General features: G+C 48.7%; 1 protein-coding gene across 1 annotated transcript in view; it reads left to right on the top strand.

The window, feature by feature from the left end:
* TMEM70 (transmembrane protein 70) overlaps window positions 1–15023 on the top strand; it is a 64911-nt gene extending 49888 nt beyond the window's left edge. The window contains exon 3 of the mRNA XM_085605420.1: window positions 13009–15023. Within this exon, the coding sequence (XP_085461546.1) occupies window positions 13009–13457 (449 nt within the window). The 3' untranslated portion in view covers window positions 13458–15023. The remainder of the gene's footprint in view (window positions 1–13008) is intronic.
* Window positions 15024–15704: the final 681 nt, after the last annotated feature.

Genomic DNA, 15704 nt, shown 5'->3' with positions numbered 1-15704 from the left:
TTGCAAGTGCTCAGGGCAAGTCAGGCATTATTTGGACTTCACACATGATTCTGCAAGCAGTCTCCCTGCTATGAAAATTAGAACTCTTGTTCTGTGCCCGAATCCCATGCACAAAAATTAATTTGAGATGTTTTTTTGACCATTTTTATTTTTTGTATTTAATAAATGCACCAAAAACTGTGATTTGATGTGTAGCGATTTTAATGTGGTAATGCTTTATTTCGTGAACGTGGAGGACAGCTCCCCGCTACCATCACTGTGCGTGCAATGAAACAACCACATCTAAATCGGTGCCAAAGGCCAATTGGTGCTTAAATCAACAAACCACTAAATGCCATCTCACAAGAAGGCCCCCTTCCTGAAAATAAAATGCTGCCCTGGTGTGCACGTGGCTCCTTTCAAACCAAGCTACAGGGTACCCCTGCTTCAAAGTAATTTGAGGGCTCAGGGGCTCGTACATGTGGTCTCAACTCCACACTGCAGTTGTCTCATAGTGTGATCTTCGGCCTAAAAGCCTGTGCCCTCCCAGCAGCATTGGGACAAATTACTGCACTGTATTTGCTCGTGTACACAGGTCAAGTTTCATGTAAGACGTTTGTGTCTGCCGTGAGATTTTTTGCAATCCTGCCGATGGAGCTCCTCATTATCCAGCGATATACACACTTCATATCTTTTTTCCAGCGCAGCCGGATGACAATAACAACACAATGTCTTCCTATAAAGGCCTAGGCCCGAGCCCTGGGAACTAATCCAGGCCTCGGAAGAGGAACATAGGGTGTTGGTGTGTGCCTTCCCCCAGCCAGGAGGCTGATCGGGGTGATCTTAACTACTAATCCAAGTAAGTTTACCTTGTGAGGTTCCACCTCTAGAGAGCGCCGGTGGCTTGGCGGGCTCCTTATCTGTCTCTGGGATCAGCTAAAAGTGGTGCGAGTACATTTGACGTTGCGTTATTTGTTTCACTCTACTTGTATGTTATGAAATCATTACTTGCTGCCTTTTAGTTTTAATTTATCTGAGGCCTGCTACTGCGCGACACGCTGCTTGCTTCCTCTATCGACTAACTATCGCTTTGGCTGCCCAGTATGCTGGGGCGGGCGAAAAGTGGAGACACTGATCTACATTGGTCTGACTCGGACACACTTGACGATTCAACACCAAGAAGCAACGGGTGGGCTAATCCTCTATTTTGCAAGCGGTCATTGGTAGCGCACTAGCGCTACTATGATTAATGGACTTGTTATGCTGAGGCAGGGACCCAGGCAGTTTCTGACAGTGTGTGCCTCATGATAAGGTGGGTAGCTGCGGCGTCCAATTTTAAAAATGTTACGCACACAAGACCAAACCCAGCCCAATCACTGACCAACCAGTAGGTTTTTTTACCGCACAAATGAGAAACATTTTGCCATTTGTGTGGGAAATCACCAATCTGGCAACATTGAACCCAAGCAGGCATGGATATATGGTGCAATATCAGCTCTTCACCAGAGAGACCGTGTGAACATAGTGAGCCTATATTGCGTGTAGATCCGACCCTGAGAAATAAGTGCCGGTGCTAAGCACCGGAAACCAACAGCACAAATTAAGCACTGCGTTCTTGTCTCAAAAGGTGGGCCTCTTGCAAAAGCCCAATATTTGTGTTTAGCCTGCCTAGCTCCTGTAGCATGGAGCACCTTTTGAGGTGGTTATTCAGCCATTAATTGTATATACAAACAGGGTTGGAGGTGTGGGTGATGGGGTGCTGCTCCCTGTGTCGCCTGGCATCTTTTGATGCTGTTTTGGATAGACAACTACCCTCCCCCACACACCCTCTCAAACTTCCCATATTCCCAAAGCTTAATGATCAATCAAACCATATTAACATGTGAACAGGTGGTCCCGTAACTGTTGGGACTTCAACATTGGCAAAGTCATCCGAGCGTTCTCTAAATGAGAACAGAACTTAAACGTTGTCTCAAAGTGTGTTGTGAGCAAGCCTTTGTCTGCATCGATCATCACTTGCTGCCCCCGATGAGGGCCTCTCGGTCTGCTTTCTGTCTGGCAATGCCCCTCATCTACCTCAGTCTCCTGGAGACCCAATTCAAAGTGGCATCGAGAGCTGGCTAGGAGCTGGCTTTGAAGGTTCACTGCTGATGATCTGTTGACTGTGACTGAGGGAGCTGCTGTGAAAACAGTCCACTGCTCATGTTGTGTACCTTTCCGAGTGCTGTCTTGTGTGCTGGAAGGGTTCCTTCATTTTTTGTCTATCGCCAGTTTCCATGTCTGGCTATGTGGGCATGGCAGCTCCTCCGATGTGTCTCGGTTTGACTTGGGTGGGGCAGATCACGTATTGTGCATGCTTTCTTGAGAGATTTAGTCACCCAACTCCTGCCCCTCATCTCGCAGTGTAGTCTTAAAGGATGCTCCTATCTGTATCTAATGTATGATCCTTAAGAAATGAGGTGACCGGGTGAAAGGCTCACCTTTTAGTTAAGGTGATCGCTGTCACATTCCGAACTATTTGGAGATTGCTGCCGGTGTAATATATTGAACCTCCACGTCTCATTGACTCGAGGATTGCACTCCTAATGATAAAAACACACCAGGATATCTGGGGTTTCTTGAATTCTCTGTGGGCAGACCCGCTTTGTGTGCTCGATATATGCAGAGAGGGTCAGGGCCATGTTCGTCCAGTAGCATCTCTCCTAGTCCCTGAATACATTGGTTTTTTTTTTTTTTTTTTAAAACCTTTATTTTCAAAAGTCTGGACACAGCTATTCAGCCGACAACCCGGAGGTTCGGCAGCTTCGGTAAAGAGGAACAGAGATGCGCCCACAGTACAGTGAAGGAGGAGTGCAAAGATTCCATTTTTTAAATAAACACAAAACCCACAACAACCCCCAGCAAGGCAAGAACACTGAATGCCCATGGTGATAGCCCCCCAGGGGAGGCAGGACCCCAATCATCTACCATTTACAGTACCGTGAAAAGAGGAAGAAGGGGGACAGCAGAGGCCAAAGAAGTCCATTAACCATACTGAGCTGGAAAGAAGGTTAGGAGGAAAGCTGTTCCTCGGGGGGATCCAGATCAGGGGCAAGACAAATTCCCCCCCTGTATTGGTTCCACCGCCCCCAGATGGCGTGCCACTTCCGAGGGCGGCCTCTAGCGCAGTATACCGTCTTCTCCCTTAGCATACTCCAGTCCATATTTTCTTTCCACGCGGTCAATGTGGGGGGGCCCACGGATCCCCACAATCGCGCTATATCTCTCTTAGCGACCATGTTGCCCAGAGTCACCCATTGGGTCTGCGCCGCATTGTGATCCGTGGGCCCCCAGACATTCAGGAGACAACACCGCGCTTCCGGCTGCATAGCAATGCCCGTCACCTCCCCCATCACTGCATGGACTCTCCGCCAGAATTCCGTGATGACACCACATTCCCAAATGATATGCAGGAAAGTACCCACCATACCACATCCCCTCCTGCATAGGCCGTCCTCCGAGAATCCCATGTGAACCAGCCTTGGCCCCGTCACGTACACTCGATGCAGTATTTTAAGCTGCACCAGCCTCAGACGCGACGGGATCGCAACCTCCTTAGGAGAGGAAACAGCAGACTGCCAATCCTCGTCATCCAACTCGAGGCCATCCCTAGACCACTGGTCCCTCAACCCCAGAAGCATATCCGCCCGGACGTTTATCAGTTTCTTATAGATGAGCGAGATCGTGCTCTCGGGCATATGACCATCAAGGACCCGGTCCTCCAAAGGAGAGGACTCAGGCTCCTTCTCACCCTCTATGAGGACTGATCGGAGGGCGTGACGCACCTGAATATAGCGGAAAAACTCAGATGGTCCCAGCTCATACTCCTTCTGCAACTCTTCAAAGGACTTCACCCTCCCCTTAATCAGGACATCTCCGACCCTGGAGATGCCGATCAAGTCCCATTTGTCAAAGCCTTTTGTGTGCCAAAGCCTACCCAATCTCTCAGATTGCGAGGGTGAGCCTATCCTTCCAGCCCAGCGAGTCAGTTGCCATCTTCCACACACGCACCGCCACACCAGTGGGCCCCGTGAGGAACGAGTCCAGGGACCGCGAATACAACGCCCTGTAATAGTTACCACCACGCAGCAACCACCTGTCCATGGCATACCCAGGGCTGAGGGCCGGGCCATAAAACCCATGATTAATCGCACTCAGCTGGGTGGCCCAATAGTACCGTCGGATGTCTGGAAGCACAATACCCCCGTCGTACCATGGGAGCGTCAACTTTGCAATAGCTATTCACGGCCGCCCGTCCCACAGCAACGCTCGTTGGAGGCCTTCGACCTCCCGAAAGTAGTTGGCCGGTACCCAATCCAAAGTATTCTGCAGCGCGTAGAGGAACCGGGGAAGAGACATCATTTTGAACAGGGCCGCACGCCCAACGAGGGAGAGCGGCAGCCTCCGCCAGCTCTCCACATCCCGCTTCAGGCGCGCTAGGGGGGGGAGCAGGTTCCTCTCATATCGCATGGCAGAATCCATGGAGATAAAGATCCCCAGATACACGAAGCCCTGCTGAACAACCTGGATCGAACAAGTTCGAGGGATCGGTGGAACCTCGCCACTAAGAACATATAAATACGATTTACTCCAGTTGATAACGAGACCCGAGTTCCTACCGAAAGATGTGAGTACGTCACAGACCACTATAAGTGATTTCTTGGGTGAGGCAAGATACAACAGGATGTCATCAGCATAGAGCGATATACGGTCCTCGTGCTCAGGCGACCATCTAAGTCCCCGTATATCCGGGTGCCAGCGTATCCACGCAGCCAGCGGCCAGCGGCTCAAGGGCGAGGGCGAACAGCAATGGCGACAGGGGACAACCTTGCCGAGTACCCCTCCCAAGCTGAAACGGAGTCGACGCCCGGCCATTTACCACCACACTCGCAAGAGGGCCCTCATACAGCAACCTCACCCAGCTCACAAAACCGTGGCCAAAGCCGAACTTGGTCAACACGGCCCACAAATATGCCCATTCCACCGTGTCAAAGGCCATCGTGGCATCCAGAGACGCCACAATAGCTGATTCACGCAGCGTGCCCGCCCTGGCGATTACACCATGAAGGCGCCGAAGATTTAACGCTGTGTTACGGTGCGGGATGAAACCGGATTGATCCGGATGGACCAAGTCACCGATTACCCTGATCAACCGGGCCGCCAGGATTTTAGCCAGAATTTTCGGCTCTGCGTTAAGGAGTGAGATAGGCCTATATGAAGCGCACTTATCTCGGGGTTTGCCCTCTTTGTGTATAACCACAATCGTCGCCAGTCGCTGATCCAACGGGAGGGCCCCACTCCCCCGCGCCTCCACGAACATGGCGCGCAGGTGAGGGGCAACCCTATCCGGAAATAGCTTGTACAGGTCGACCGGCAAGCCGTTCGGACCAGAGGCCTTGCCCGAGTTCAACGCGCGGATAGCCCCCGCCACCTCATCGACCGTTATGTCACCATCTAGATCGTCCCTATCTATATCAGAGAGACAGGGCAATGCAATATCACGCAGGAGGTCATGCGAGTCCTCGGGCGGCCTGTCCGACACTGAGGCATAAACCATACGGAAATAGTCCGAGAAACACTGCACAATCCTCTCAGGTTCCACAATCACCTCTCCCCCCTCTCCCGTCAACTCCGGCACTACTCTATTGACCCGTTCTTTTTTGTCCAGCCAAGCCAGGAGTTTCCCGGCCTTGTCACCAACATCATACAGACGGCCCTGCTGTTCCCTACCGAGGGTCTTAGCGGCATTCGTCACCAGGTCCTTATACTCGGATTGCTTCAAGCACAGCTCATGCAGTGAGGCCTCTGTAACCTCCTCCTCCAGCGCTCCCTCCAAAGCCGCGATCTCCTCCTCAACCTGCAAAACCTCGCCATCTCTCCGCCGCTTGGCAGCCACTACAAGGGAGAGGGCTTCCCCTCGCAGCACGGTCTTAAATGCTTCCCACAGCGACACTGCCGAGTCCACGGATCCCTGATTGTCCTTGAAAAAATTATCTACTGTCTTTACCAGCGCGTCTTGGGGTCTCGGAAATACCAAGGGTTGATAGGGGCCACCCTTCCCCCTCCCTCTCGACCCAGATCCAGCCTGACCCACACCGGCGAATGGTCAGATATGCCACGCGCCATGTGCCTGGCCTCAGACACCAATGAGGCATGCGCAGCCAGAGTGAGTAAGTAGTCAATCCTAGAAAGGCTACCATGCGCCCCGGAGTGGAAAGTGTATTGGCTCTGTGTGGGGTGCCGGAGCCTCCAGCAGTCTATCAGGCCAAGCGTATCTAGAAAGTCTGGAAGCCACTTCTGAGCCCCCCCGTGTCTCTGGGCGGGTATCTATCCAGCAGGCCGGAGCCAACAGCGTTGAAATCCCCTCCCAGTACAAGCATACCCCCCGGGAGATCCAGCAGGGCCCTACCCAGATCTGTGAAAGTGGAGGCCTGCAGGGCCGGCGGGACATAAACCGAAACTAAAACCAAAGTTCTTCCTTCCCACCGCCCCGCCACCGCCACAAACCTCCCCCTATCATCAACAATGGTGGAGTCCACCTCAAATGGTAGCGAGGCTCGGACTAGGATACCCACACCCCTGGACCCAGAGGAGAATCCCGAATGAGCTATGAATTTATAACCCTTCCTATTCAGGGCATAGCACGTATTACCTATAAGATGCGTCTCCTGCAGCAGGGCGACATCCGGCAATGACCGTTTCAAGAATTGCAAAACAATCCCACGCTTAATGCGATCCCCCAAACCATTCACATTCCAGCTTATAACACTTAAACCTCTACCCCCCATCCCCAAACGTAAAGAGGCCCACCCCACACCCGAAGAGCCCCCATGGAACAGTCCTGGAAATAATCACTATGCCTTGCTGAAACAAACCCCCCAACAACAACCCCAAAATCCCGAAACCCCCCCCCCCCACCCTGCACCCCTGCTGCAGCTTACAAAGCCCCCCCAACTTGCAGTGTGCCTGTCGCCCTACCAAACCCAAAATCTACAAAAAGTACCCTAAGGGAGGAAAGAGCTCCCCTCGTCCTCCCACAACCTCCGTGTTTACTGCAAGTCATTATCTAAAGTCAGTCCGAGTCAGTCCGGTTCCGAATACATCAACCCTGTTCATCCCGGCCACTGTCCCCGTCTACGGCAGTGTCCTCTTCCGTGCGTCGTCGAGGCAGAGCGTCCAGCCATTCATCCGCCATGGCAGGTGACTCAAAGAAGAATGTTCGGTCTTCAAACACCACACGTAGTCTGGCAGGGAAGAGCATGGCGTATTTCAGGTCCCTCTCCCGAAGCCTCCTCTTCACCCCCAGGAAGCCCTGCCGCTGCCTCTGTACCTGCTGGGTGAAGTCAGGATAGAAATTCACCGACGCGTTCTGGAAGGGGACCGGGCCCGTTACCCTCGAGGCCTGCAGGATGGCGTCCCGGTCTCGAAAATGAAAGAGCCGGGCGACGATCGGCCTCGGTGTGGCTCCCACCTTGGGCCGCCCACCAGGCACTCTATGGGCCCGCTCAACTGCGAAGAACTTCCCTAGACCCTTAGGCTGCAGATGATTGAGCACCAAGTCCTCCACTAGCAGGTCCACTGAGATCTCGTCCGAGGACTCTGGGACCCCGATAATGCGCACGTTGTTGCGCCTGGCCCGGCTCTCGAAATCCTCCAGCCGACGGGCTGCGAGATCATGCTCGGTCCGCAACTTACGGACCTCGGTCTGCAGGTCCGAGACATAATCGGCGAGGCCCGTGGTCTTGATGTCCAGGGATTTGACCCGTTCATTTGTTTTGCCCAAGTCCGCGCGGATCAGATTAACATCCACCAAGATGGTATCCACTTTGTGCGCCAGGGCATCAAACTGTCTCCCAATCGAGGTCTGCAGCCCGTCAAGTGCACCCATGACATCCTGCAGTGAGAGTTCCGGGGCCAAGGGTGAAGCAGTCTTCTGTGTATCCGGGGACTGGCTCGGTGCACCCGGTGACCCCTTCTGCTGGGCATAGCGGTCCATGTTATTGGCTTGAGTGTAGGCTCCCCGCCTGGTGGCCTTGGGCTTCGGGCGATCCACCTCTGCTTTGCCCGACATGGTGGGCTCGAGCAGGTCGGGTCAAACAGGACTGCCCTCTCTCAGCGAGAGAAAGCAAGAGTGCTCCGTCGTACGATGGGTCGCCAGTGTGGCATGCAGAGCGTCCAAATGATAATAAAGCAGACGCGAGCACTCCCTGGGCTGGGCAGACAAAGGGCGAGAAAGTGAAAGTGAAAGGATAGGGACCTCCGTCCGGCAGTTCACACCTCGCCTGGCCGCTGTTGTTCAATTAGAGGTCGGGCATCCTGCCAACTCGAGCCCCTGGCATCCCTCGGAGATGGGCCTCAATCTTCCGCCATGCATAACTCCGGTTCCCGGTGGGCGATTCGACCTCGGGTGGCATCGATCGCCTCCCTGACAAGTCATCTACACGATGCCATGCATACAAACAGGATTATATACAGGATAGACGACGGAGGGCACGAGGGTCTCGGGAGCTCAAAGCTCACGCGGCCATCTTGGTCAAGCGCTAGGCTCCTCCTCCCTGAATACATTGTTGAACGTCCTTACTCACCCTCCCAGGTGTAACTCCTTGAACGCGCATGTTGGAGCGTCGGGATCTGTTCTTCAGGTCTTCTTGTTTTTCCTGCATCTGTTTCACTTAGTCCTGCAACTCTATCAAGAGGAAACAATATGCCTCGAGGTCTAAACATCTCTCATCTTGGGCAGATTCCAACGTGTTTACCCTATGATCCAGGTCATCCAGGTCTGTGTGGATTTTCGAAAGGCTCTGTTTCAGGTCTGTATGGACTGCCCCGATCTATCTTTTTTTGTAGTAATCTTTTTATTATTAAACACCATCGACAAAATTCACCATTATAATTTACAAGCAAGAGGCATTACCAATTCCGAATGTCCGATCTGGAACACAGTAAGTCAAATAGCATTTTACAGTACAAGATAAATCAAGGGGTCTCAGAGTCATGCAAGGTAGTCGGTGGAGTACAGATATCACCTCTGTAGTGGTTCCATGGCCCCCACACTCTTCCATTTTCCAGGGCACCCTCTTGCAACATAGACCGACTTCTCCCTGAACATACACCAATCTAGGTCCTCCTCCCACTTTCCCAGTGTAGGTGACTGACGGGCCCCCCAGTGCTGTGCAATATCCCCCCCCCCCCCCCCGATCTCTTTCTTGAGGTCCATAAACATTTTGGTCAAGAATCTCTTTGTGATCATCTTGTCATCATTGGTGAGCTCACCAAAATTGTTGTCTCTCTCTTCAGCCTGTATTTTGAGGCTCATTGCCCTCTTCCTGCTTGGATGATGAGGCTTTATGAGGTCTTTAATTGTGCCATCCCTTTTGTGTCTGGTTTATGCCATGACTTCCTATTTTTGGTGCCCCAGGGCAATCCGTCTGTGTCGCCTCTTGTTATAAGTGGGAGTGCCCCCACCCTTTATTGTGCCACTGTCAAGGGTAAAACTAGGCCCCGTAGTGTGGGGCTAGTGTGATCACAAAGTTTGTTGGGGGAGTCCCTGTTCTGCTGCCCTGGGTGTCTTCCCTTCTCTGTGGAGGGTCAAGGTCTAGCTGGATGCTGCTGGAGAAGGTCCCTTCAGAGCAAGAGACAACACCTCTTGCGCTCAACTCACCAGGTCTCCCACCACCTGGACTGAGGTGAATCGACCAGCTAATTTGTAGAGGGGGTGGAGTGCAGTTTTCTCCAGTGTTTCACTAGGGGTAGTCAAGACATCCCCCACTCTTCTCAGAGCTATCCCCTGGGTTGTGCTGCCTCCGATCTAGGCCTTACCTTTCGCCAATATTGCCTTGAGCAGCGTATGTTTCGGTGCCTATTTCTGCCCTCCGAAAAGTATCTACTAAGAACACTGTACACTCTATGCAACACTGTGAAACACGGAGCAGCCTATAAGATTCCCCAGGAGCGAATTGGCCTAGGGGAAATAAAGCTCCTTGCGCCAATCTGAGCGCCCTATATTTGAATTGATGCTATCATGAGAGTTTCTCAAGCCTCTCAAAATTGCATTACCTCTAGTAACATGATCCTAACTATAAGTACATAATATTATGTATATTTCTTTTGCATTTTGCTTCCTTCTGTCATGGCATACAGCAGTGGAAATTTTACTGGGACACAAGTTTAGTGCTACTCAAAAAACATTTTCCCAACAACACAGTTGAAGGCACGTGATTTAGCAAGAGACTGCTACTTCCTGTACATACTAGTTTGTCTTCCATAGAGTTAAACCTGACATCCCCCAAACCTTTTGACTTCATCTCCTAGCTTTTGCTCTATCAGATTTTGTTGGCATTAGAACTCCCTGTATTGTACCCCTGCTAAACAGTGCTAAAGTGCTTGTACTCTCTCCCTCAAACATGGTAAACATTGCCTACACCTAATTGTCACATTTAATTTACTTATTATTCCCTAGTAAATGGTAATACATGTAACCAGAACCTGTAAATTAAACGCTACCAGTGGGCTGCAGCCCTCATTGTGCCATCCACTAATGTAAAACTTTAAAACATGTCTCATGCCTGACGCTGCAGCTGCAGCCTGTAGTGCAGTTTTAACTTTTAACCTACCATTTTGACCTTGCAAAATAAACCTTTTGCAGGCTTAAACCTTCCTCTTTAATGCTTATAAGTCATCGCAAAGTTAGGCCATAACAGTTTCTATGACAAGGTGCTTAGTATTTAAAAAGTAGGACATGTGAGTTTAAGTTTTACATGTCCTGGCACCGAAAAACCCCTATAGTTGTTTTCTACTGTTGTCCTATCTCTCTCATAGACTAACACTGGGTTACCTTATTTCAATTAATAAGTGCTTACTTTAGATTGGGAGCATATAAAAAAATACTCTTAACACTTGAATTGTAATCTAAAATCCGCTTTAGTGGTAAAGTCAGATATTAAGTTACTATTCTGAAAATGCCAGTTTTAGAAAGTTGGCATTTTTCTGCTTAAACCAAATGTGCCTTGCTGCCAGTGTTCAGAGTCACATGACTGTGGATGGCTCTCCTGTGGTATTTTGTGTATTGCTTCCAAACATAATCACAAAAGGGCCTTGGGTGTGGGACAGGATGTTGCCTCCCTGATCAGGCTGTCCTGGGGGGTTGGCACTCAACCTTCTTGGACTTGCTTGCCTTTTGTTGAACCTACCCAGTTTGGAGCCACACCAAGGAAAGAGGAAGATTAGACAAAGGGAATGCCCCCCCACACACAGGCTGGTCCTAGGGAAACAAGTGGCACTCTCAGAACCTTAACTTGGAACACTCCTGGATCTGTGTACGTTTCAGAAGAAGGACTGTCCTGCTGCTTGAAGGACCACCTTGCTGTCTGAAGAAGGAAGATTGGACCTATTTGCCTTGCTCCCAGGCTACTCAGAGTGACTCCAAGGGTCCGTTGGCTGACCTCCTGTTTGAGATACAAGGACACAAAAAGCTTCCAGAGGCCTGCTGTGAAGATGCCCAGCTGACCAGCACCAACTGGACCTGCCTGAGTCCTGCTGCTGGACTCTGCTGGAGTGAGTCCTGATCCATAACATTTGCCCTTCAGGTCATGGACCTTTGGGTGGCATCAGAGAGCACTCCACCCTGCCTAACTGAAAGTTCCATCAGATCGGGTGAGAAGCTACGCAGGGCCGTGCAAAACAGTGCATCTTAGATCTGATGGCTTTACTGGAACTGACGCAGAGTGACGTAAAGCCTCGCAGGTCAAGGCAGCACAGATCCCATCGGAAAGCTGCATTGTTTTCGACACAGAGCGACGTGAAGCCCAGCAAAGCCTTGCTAACCAGCTGACAGCTTAATTGGAACTGAAGCAGAGTGTCGTGAAGCCCCACAAAGTTTTGCCTCACATCTGAAAGCTTCATCGAAAGCAATGCCCAGCAGCAAAGTCTCACAAAGCAACATTGCGCACACCTATCATCGAGGACATAAGGTGCAGCTCCCAGTGAGTCGAACTGGGCACTGTGCCCTGCCTTTGCTTTATTGCAGACTGCCTGAACTTGTGACTTTGTCCCAGTCCTGAGCAACTAAATGGTGCTTTCTTTATTTTGGAGCTATTTTTTTACTAAAAACGGTTACATTCAATATCTCCGGTTCTACAATAAAATTTGTGTCATTCCGGTAATCTTATTTATTAAAATTGACCCTATTTTTCGAAATTCGTTTGAGATTTTTCTCATGTTGTGTTTTCACCTTATTACTGTTTCAGTGCTGCATACATAGTTTACACATTGCCTCTAAGTTAAGCCTGACTGCTTTGTGCCAAGCTACTGGAGTATTAAGCACAGGTTAATTTTGTTACTTTTGTAGTTCAACCTGACAAGGGTGTTGTTTTTACTTGAGTGGGGCTTCCACCCCTCTCAACGAACAACTCAATTTCTTACATTAGTAATCACAACATTTATTGAAAGTTGCAGTATTCATTTATCAGTATATACCCCAGTGTTGGCATATTTTACAAAACAAGAATAGTTTATTGGTAGTAAAAGTGTTGCACATTTTTATGTTGAAGCCACACTCCCTTAACTTTGTGAAGGACATTTGAAACAGTTGCATCTGACTCATGAGGGACATTTAGTAACAACTTGAGTTATTGCAGATTTGTGACCGACTTGTTGAGCAGTTGCTTCTGGCTTGAGAGGGACTTCTAGTAAAGTTTTGAAAGTCTGCAGCCTTGTTAAAGACTTCAAGCTGTTGCTTACGACTCAAGAAAGGCATCTAGTAACTAATTATGGTCATGTAGCTGTGTGGAAGAACAGACCAATTGGCTGTGCCAATGCTTGCTTTTAAAAAAAATTATATGATGGTGGTCAAGCAGCTAAAGCTGTGTCTAGTTCAGATATAAAAAGGAAATGTAATATGTTTGAGCTGTTGAAAAATATTTGTTGATGATACATGGAAAGTTTATATTAAAGATGCAATCAAAACTAATTATTTTAATTTTCTTTTTATAGGTGTGAAGTTTTTTTCTTATTCCACCAGCATGTTCAGCCTGTGTGTGATGCCCTACGTTATGTTTAAATCTGGAGTTGGGGCTGACAGCGTTGCTCTGCAGATGGTGTTTTACAGCATTATGGGATTCTTCACTTTTGTAACTCCAGTTACATTGCACCTCCTTACCAAGGGCTACGTAGCACGCCTGTACCACAAGCCAGAGACTGATACCTACACAGCAGTTACCTACAATGCATTTCTTTCTGAAAAGAGGACGGTTTTCCATCAACAAGATGTTACGGTTCCAGGTGTCAGCAAGATGTTCACAACTTTTTATGCTCGTCGTAAATCGATGCTTGTCAATCCAATGCTGTTCAACAGTCCTCAAGACTATAGCCACCTGATGGGCTATGATAAACCTTTCACCTTTGACTTTGAAGAATTAAAAGAGTCCGAGGACCATAAATAAGATTCTGAGCATGCCGCTGCGTTTTTATTTTTTTGCCTAACTATTTCGCCTTGTCAAATCATATTTAAAGTCCACGATACATCTGTGTTGATTTTTTTCAGTGACCATCCAATTTTGTATCAGTGGAACACGTAAAGATTTTAAAACGTAGGTATTCAAAACCCAATCGCAGATTATTCAGTTTTGGAACCCATTTCTATAGCTGCTTGTAAAAGGCTGCTGGATGAAATCTGATTGCAACCTTTATGGCTTGTACACTTTTTTCCTTTAACTATTTAGGGCTCGATTAAGATGTTGGTCGGAAAGCACTCCGACCAAATCGGTCTTGGAATGGTTTCCGACCAAATCGGATTCGGAGAGTGTCCGACCGACCGTTTATGATGATTCCGGATACCATTCGGTCGGACTCCCATTGACTTCAATGGGAGCCTGTGTTCCGACTGAATACACAGACTCCCATTGAAGAAAGGGGGGTGTGAGGAAAATCGTGCACACTGTGGTGGGCACCCCTTGGTGCCTACGACAGTGTGCATGGTCTGAAAGAGGGGTCCCTTGGGTACCCCCATGAGCCTCATTCGGAAGGCTGTGCGTGGAGGCCCTGCTACGGACCCCAAAGTCAGATTCTGACATCCAATCTGTGTCGGACAAACCGATTCGAAAAGGCTGTCCGAATCCAACATCGTAATTGCTTGGTCAGAAGCACGGTCCGTAGACCAGTACGAGTCTGCTCCGAACGACTCGGTTTCTCCGAATGCCATCTGGAACCGAGTCGGAACCAACTTGGAAAGTCTGAACACTTTCCGAACATCGTAATTGGTCGTTCGGAAAGCTTTCTGAATTGGTCGGAAAGACGCGTTCCGAATCGGATTCGGCAGACCCGAATCCGATTCGGAACCATTCCATCCGACATCATAATCGACCCCTTCGACTGAGTCTCGTTCAGAATGCTGTTGCACCAATTGTGTGCTGCTTGTTAAAAGGGGATCAGTTTTAGGAAGCCTGGAAGACCTAGATAGATTTAGGTTTAATGTCACATTTCTCACCTATAAAAGAATCCACGGTGCTGCTAAACTCTGGGTGGAGATAATCGCCATGTTCTTGTGAGAAACCCAGGTTCAAAGATGGAAGCTTTTTTTTTTATCATGCATTCCTTAAGGCGAACCGTTCTCATTTTAAATTAAACCCTTTTTTAGATTTAATGATCTCGTTAAGTTGGGAATAAATTGTATGCTCATCTCTAAATTACTATGTTGATTATAAAGTTACCATTTAGTGGCCCAGCAGGGTTAACCTCCTAGCAACTGTAAAACCACTCTATGCTAAGTTATTGGCATCTTTGTAGTGCACAGTCTGCCATGAGTGCGCTATACAAATTCAAATTAACATTAACGGCTCATCGCGCTTCTGATCTCAGAAGTGCCTGTCTTTACCATTCATTCCGTTGCAGACTGGAGTCTGAATTGTCCTGTGATTATACATTTAATGTATTTTGGTGCATCTTTAAGGTTTTATAGTGTGACGTGACTTGTGTAAGGTTCATCATTGAATAAATATCTGAAGGATCATTTGTGGTGACTCTGGAGCCAATATAAATTTGTTGAGCTGCCGGCGTATATCTGTTTTAAAGTAAATACATGCCTTGTCTTATTGGGACAGTCAGCAGTGTAAGCCAAATCTTCTTGTGAACAGATTCACCAGATTATCACACCATTTATAAGAAAACTATTTCATTCATTTTCTGTCTGGCACTGTTCTTAAAACAAAATTTCTTGCGGATTGACAAAAAGACCAATAGAGGCCACACTACAGCCAAGCAGCTATTCTTCATCTAATCTGTGAGTAAAAGACCTAGTTCATTACATGTTTACATGAGGTGTGTTTTTGAGTGATTTAACTTTGACGCAGTAATCAGATGCGTTTATCACTCTCAGTTCTGCTATTAAATAGTTCTCTGTCTGCCACTGTGTAATTGTGCCCAGAAGCTGTTGATTGAAGGACTTAACGTACACAAACAAGTATTTGCAATGCAATCGGTCTCACCTTTGGGACCTTATAAGTATTTATCCATGCAGCACATTATGCTGGGTGCTGCAACCACCAGCTCAAATTAAGCACTGCAGTAAGTGATATGACATCATGGTTATATCTGACTAGAGTGGCCTGTGACACACCATATACACCTACTGAGGCCTTAACTGCACATCCTGATCTTCATAACTGAAAATCACAGCGTTGCTTATGGCTCGT

The sequence above is a fragment of the Triturus cristatus genome, chromosome 5_1 (genome assembly GCF_964204655.1).
Source record: "Triturus cristatus chromosome 5_1, aTriCri1.1, whole genome shotgun sequence".
Lineage (NCBI taxonomy): Eukaryota > Metazoa > Chordata > Amphibia > Caudata > Salamandridae > Triturus > Triturus cristatus.
Note: the sequence above shows the minus strand (reverse complement) of the source record. Positions and strands in the feature narration are given on the sequence as shown.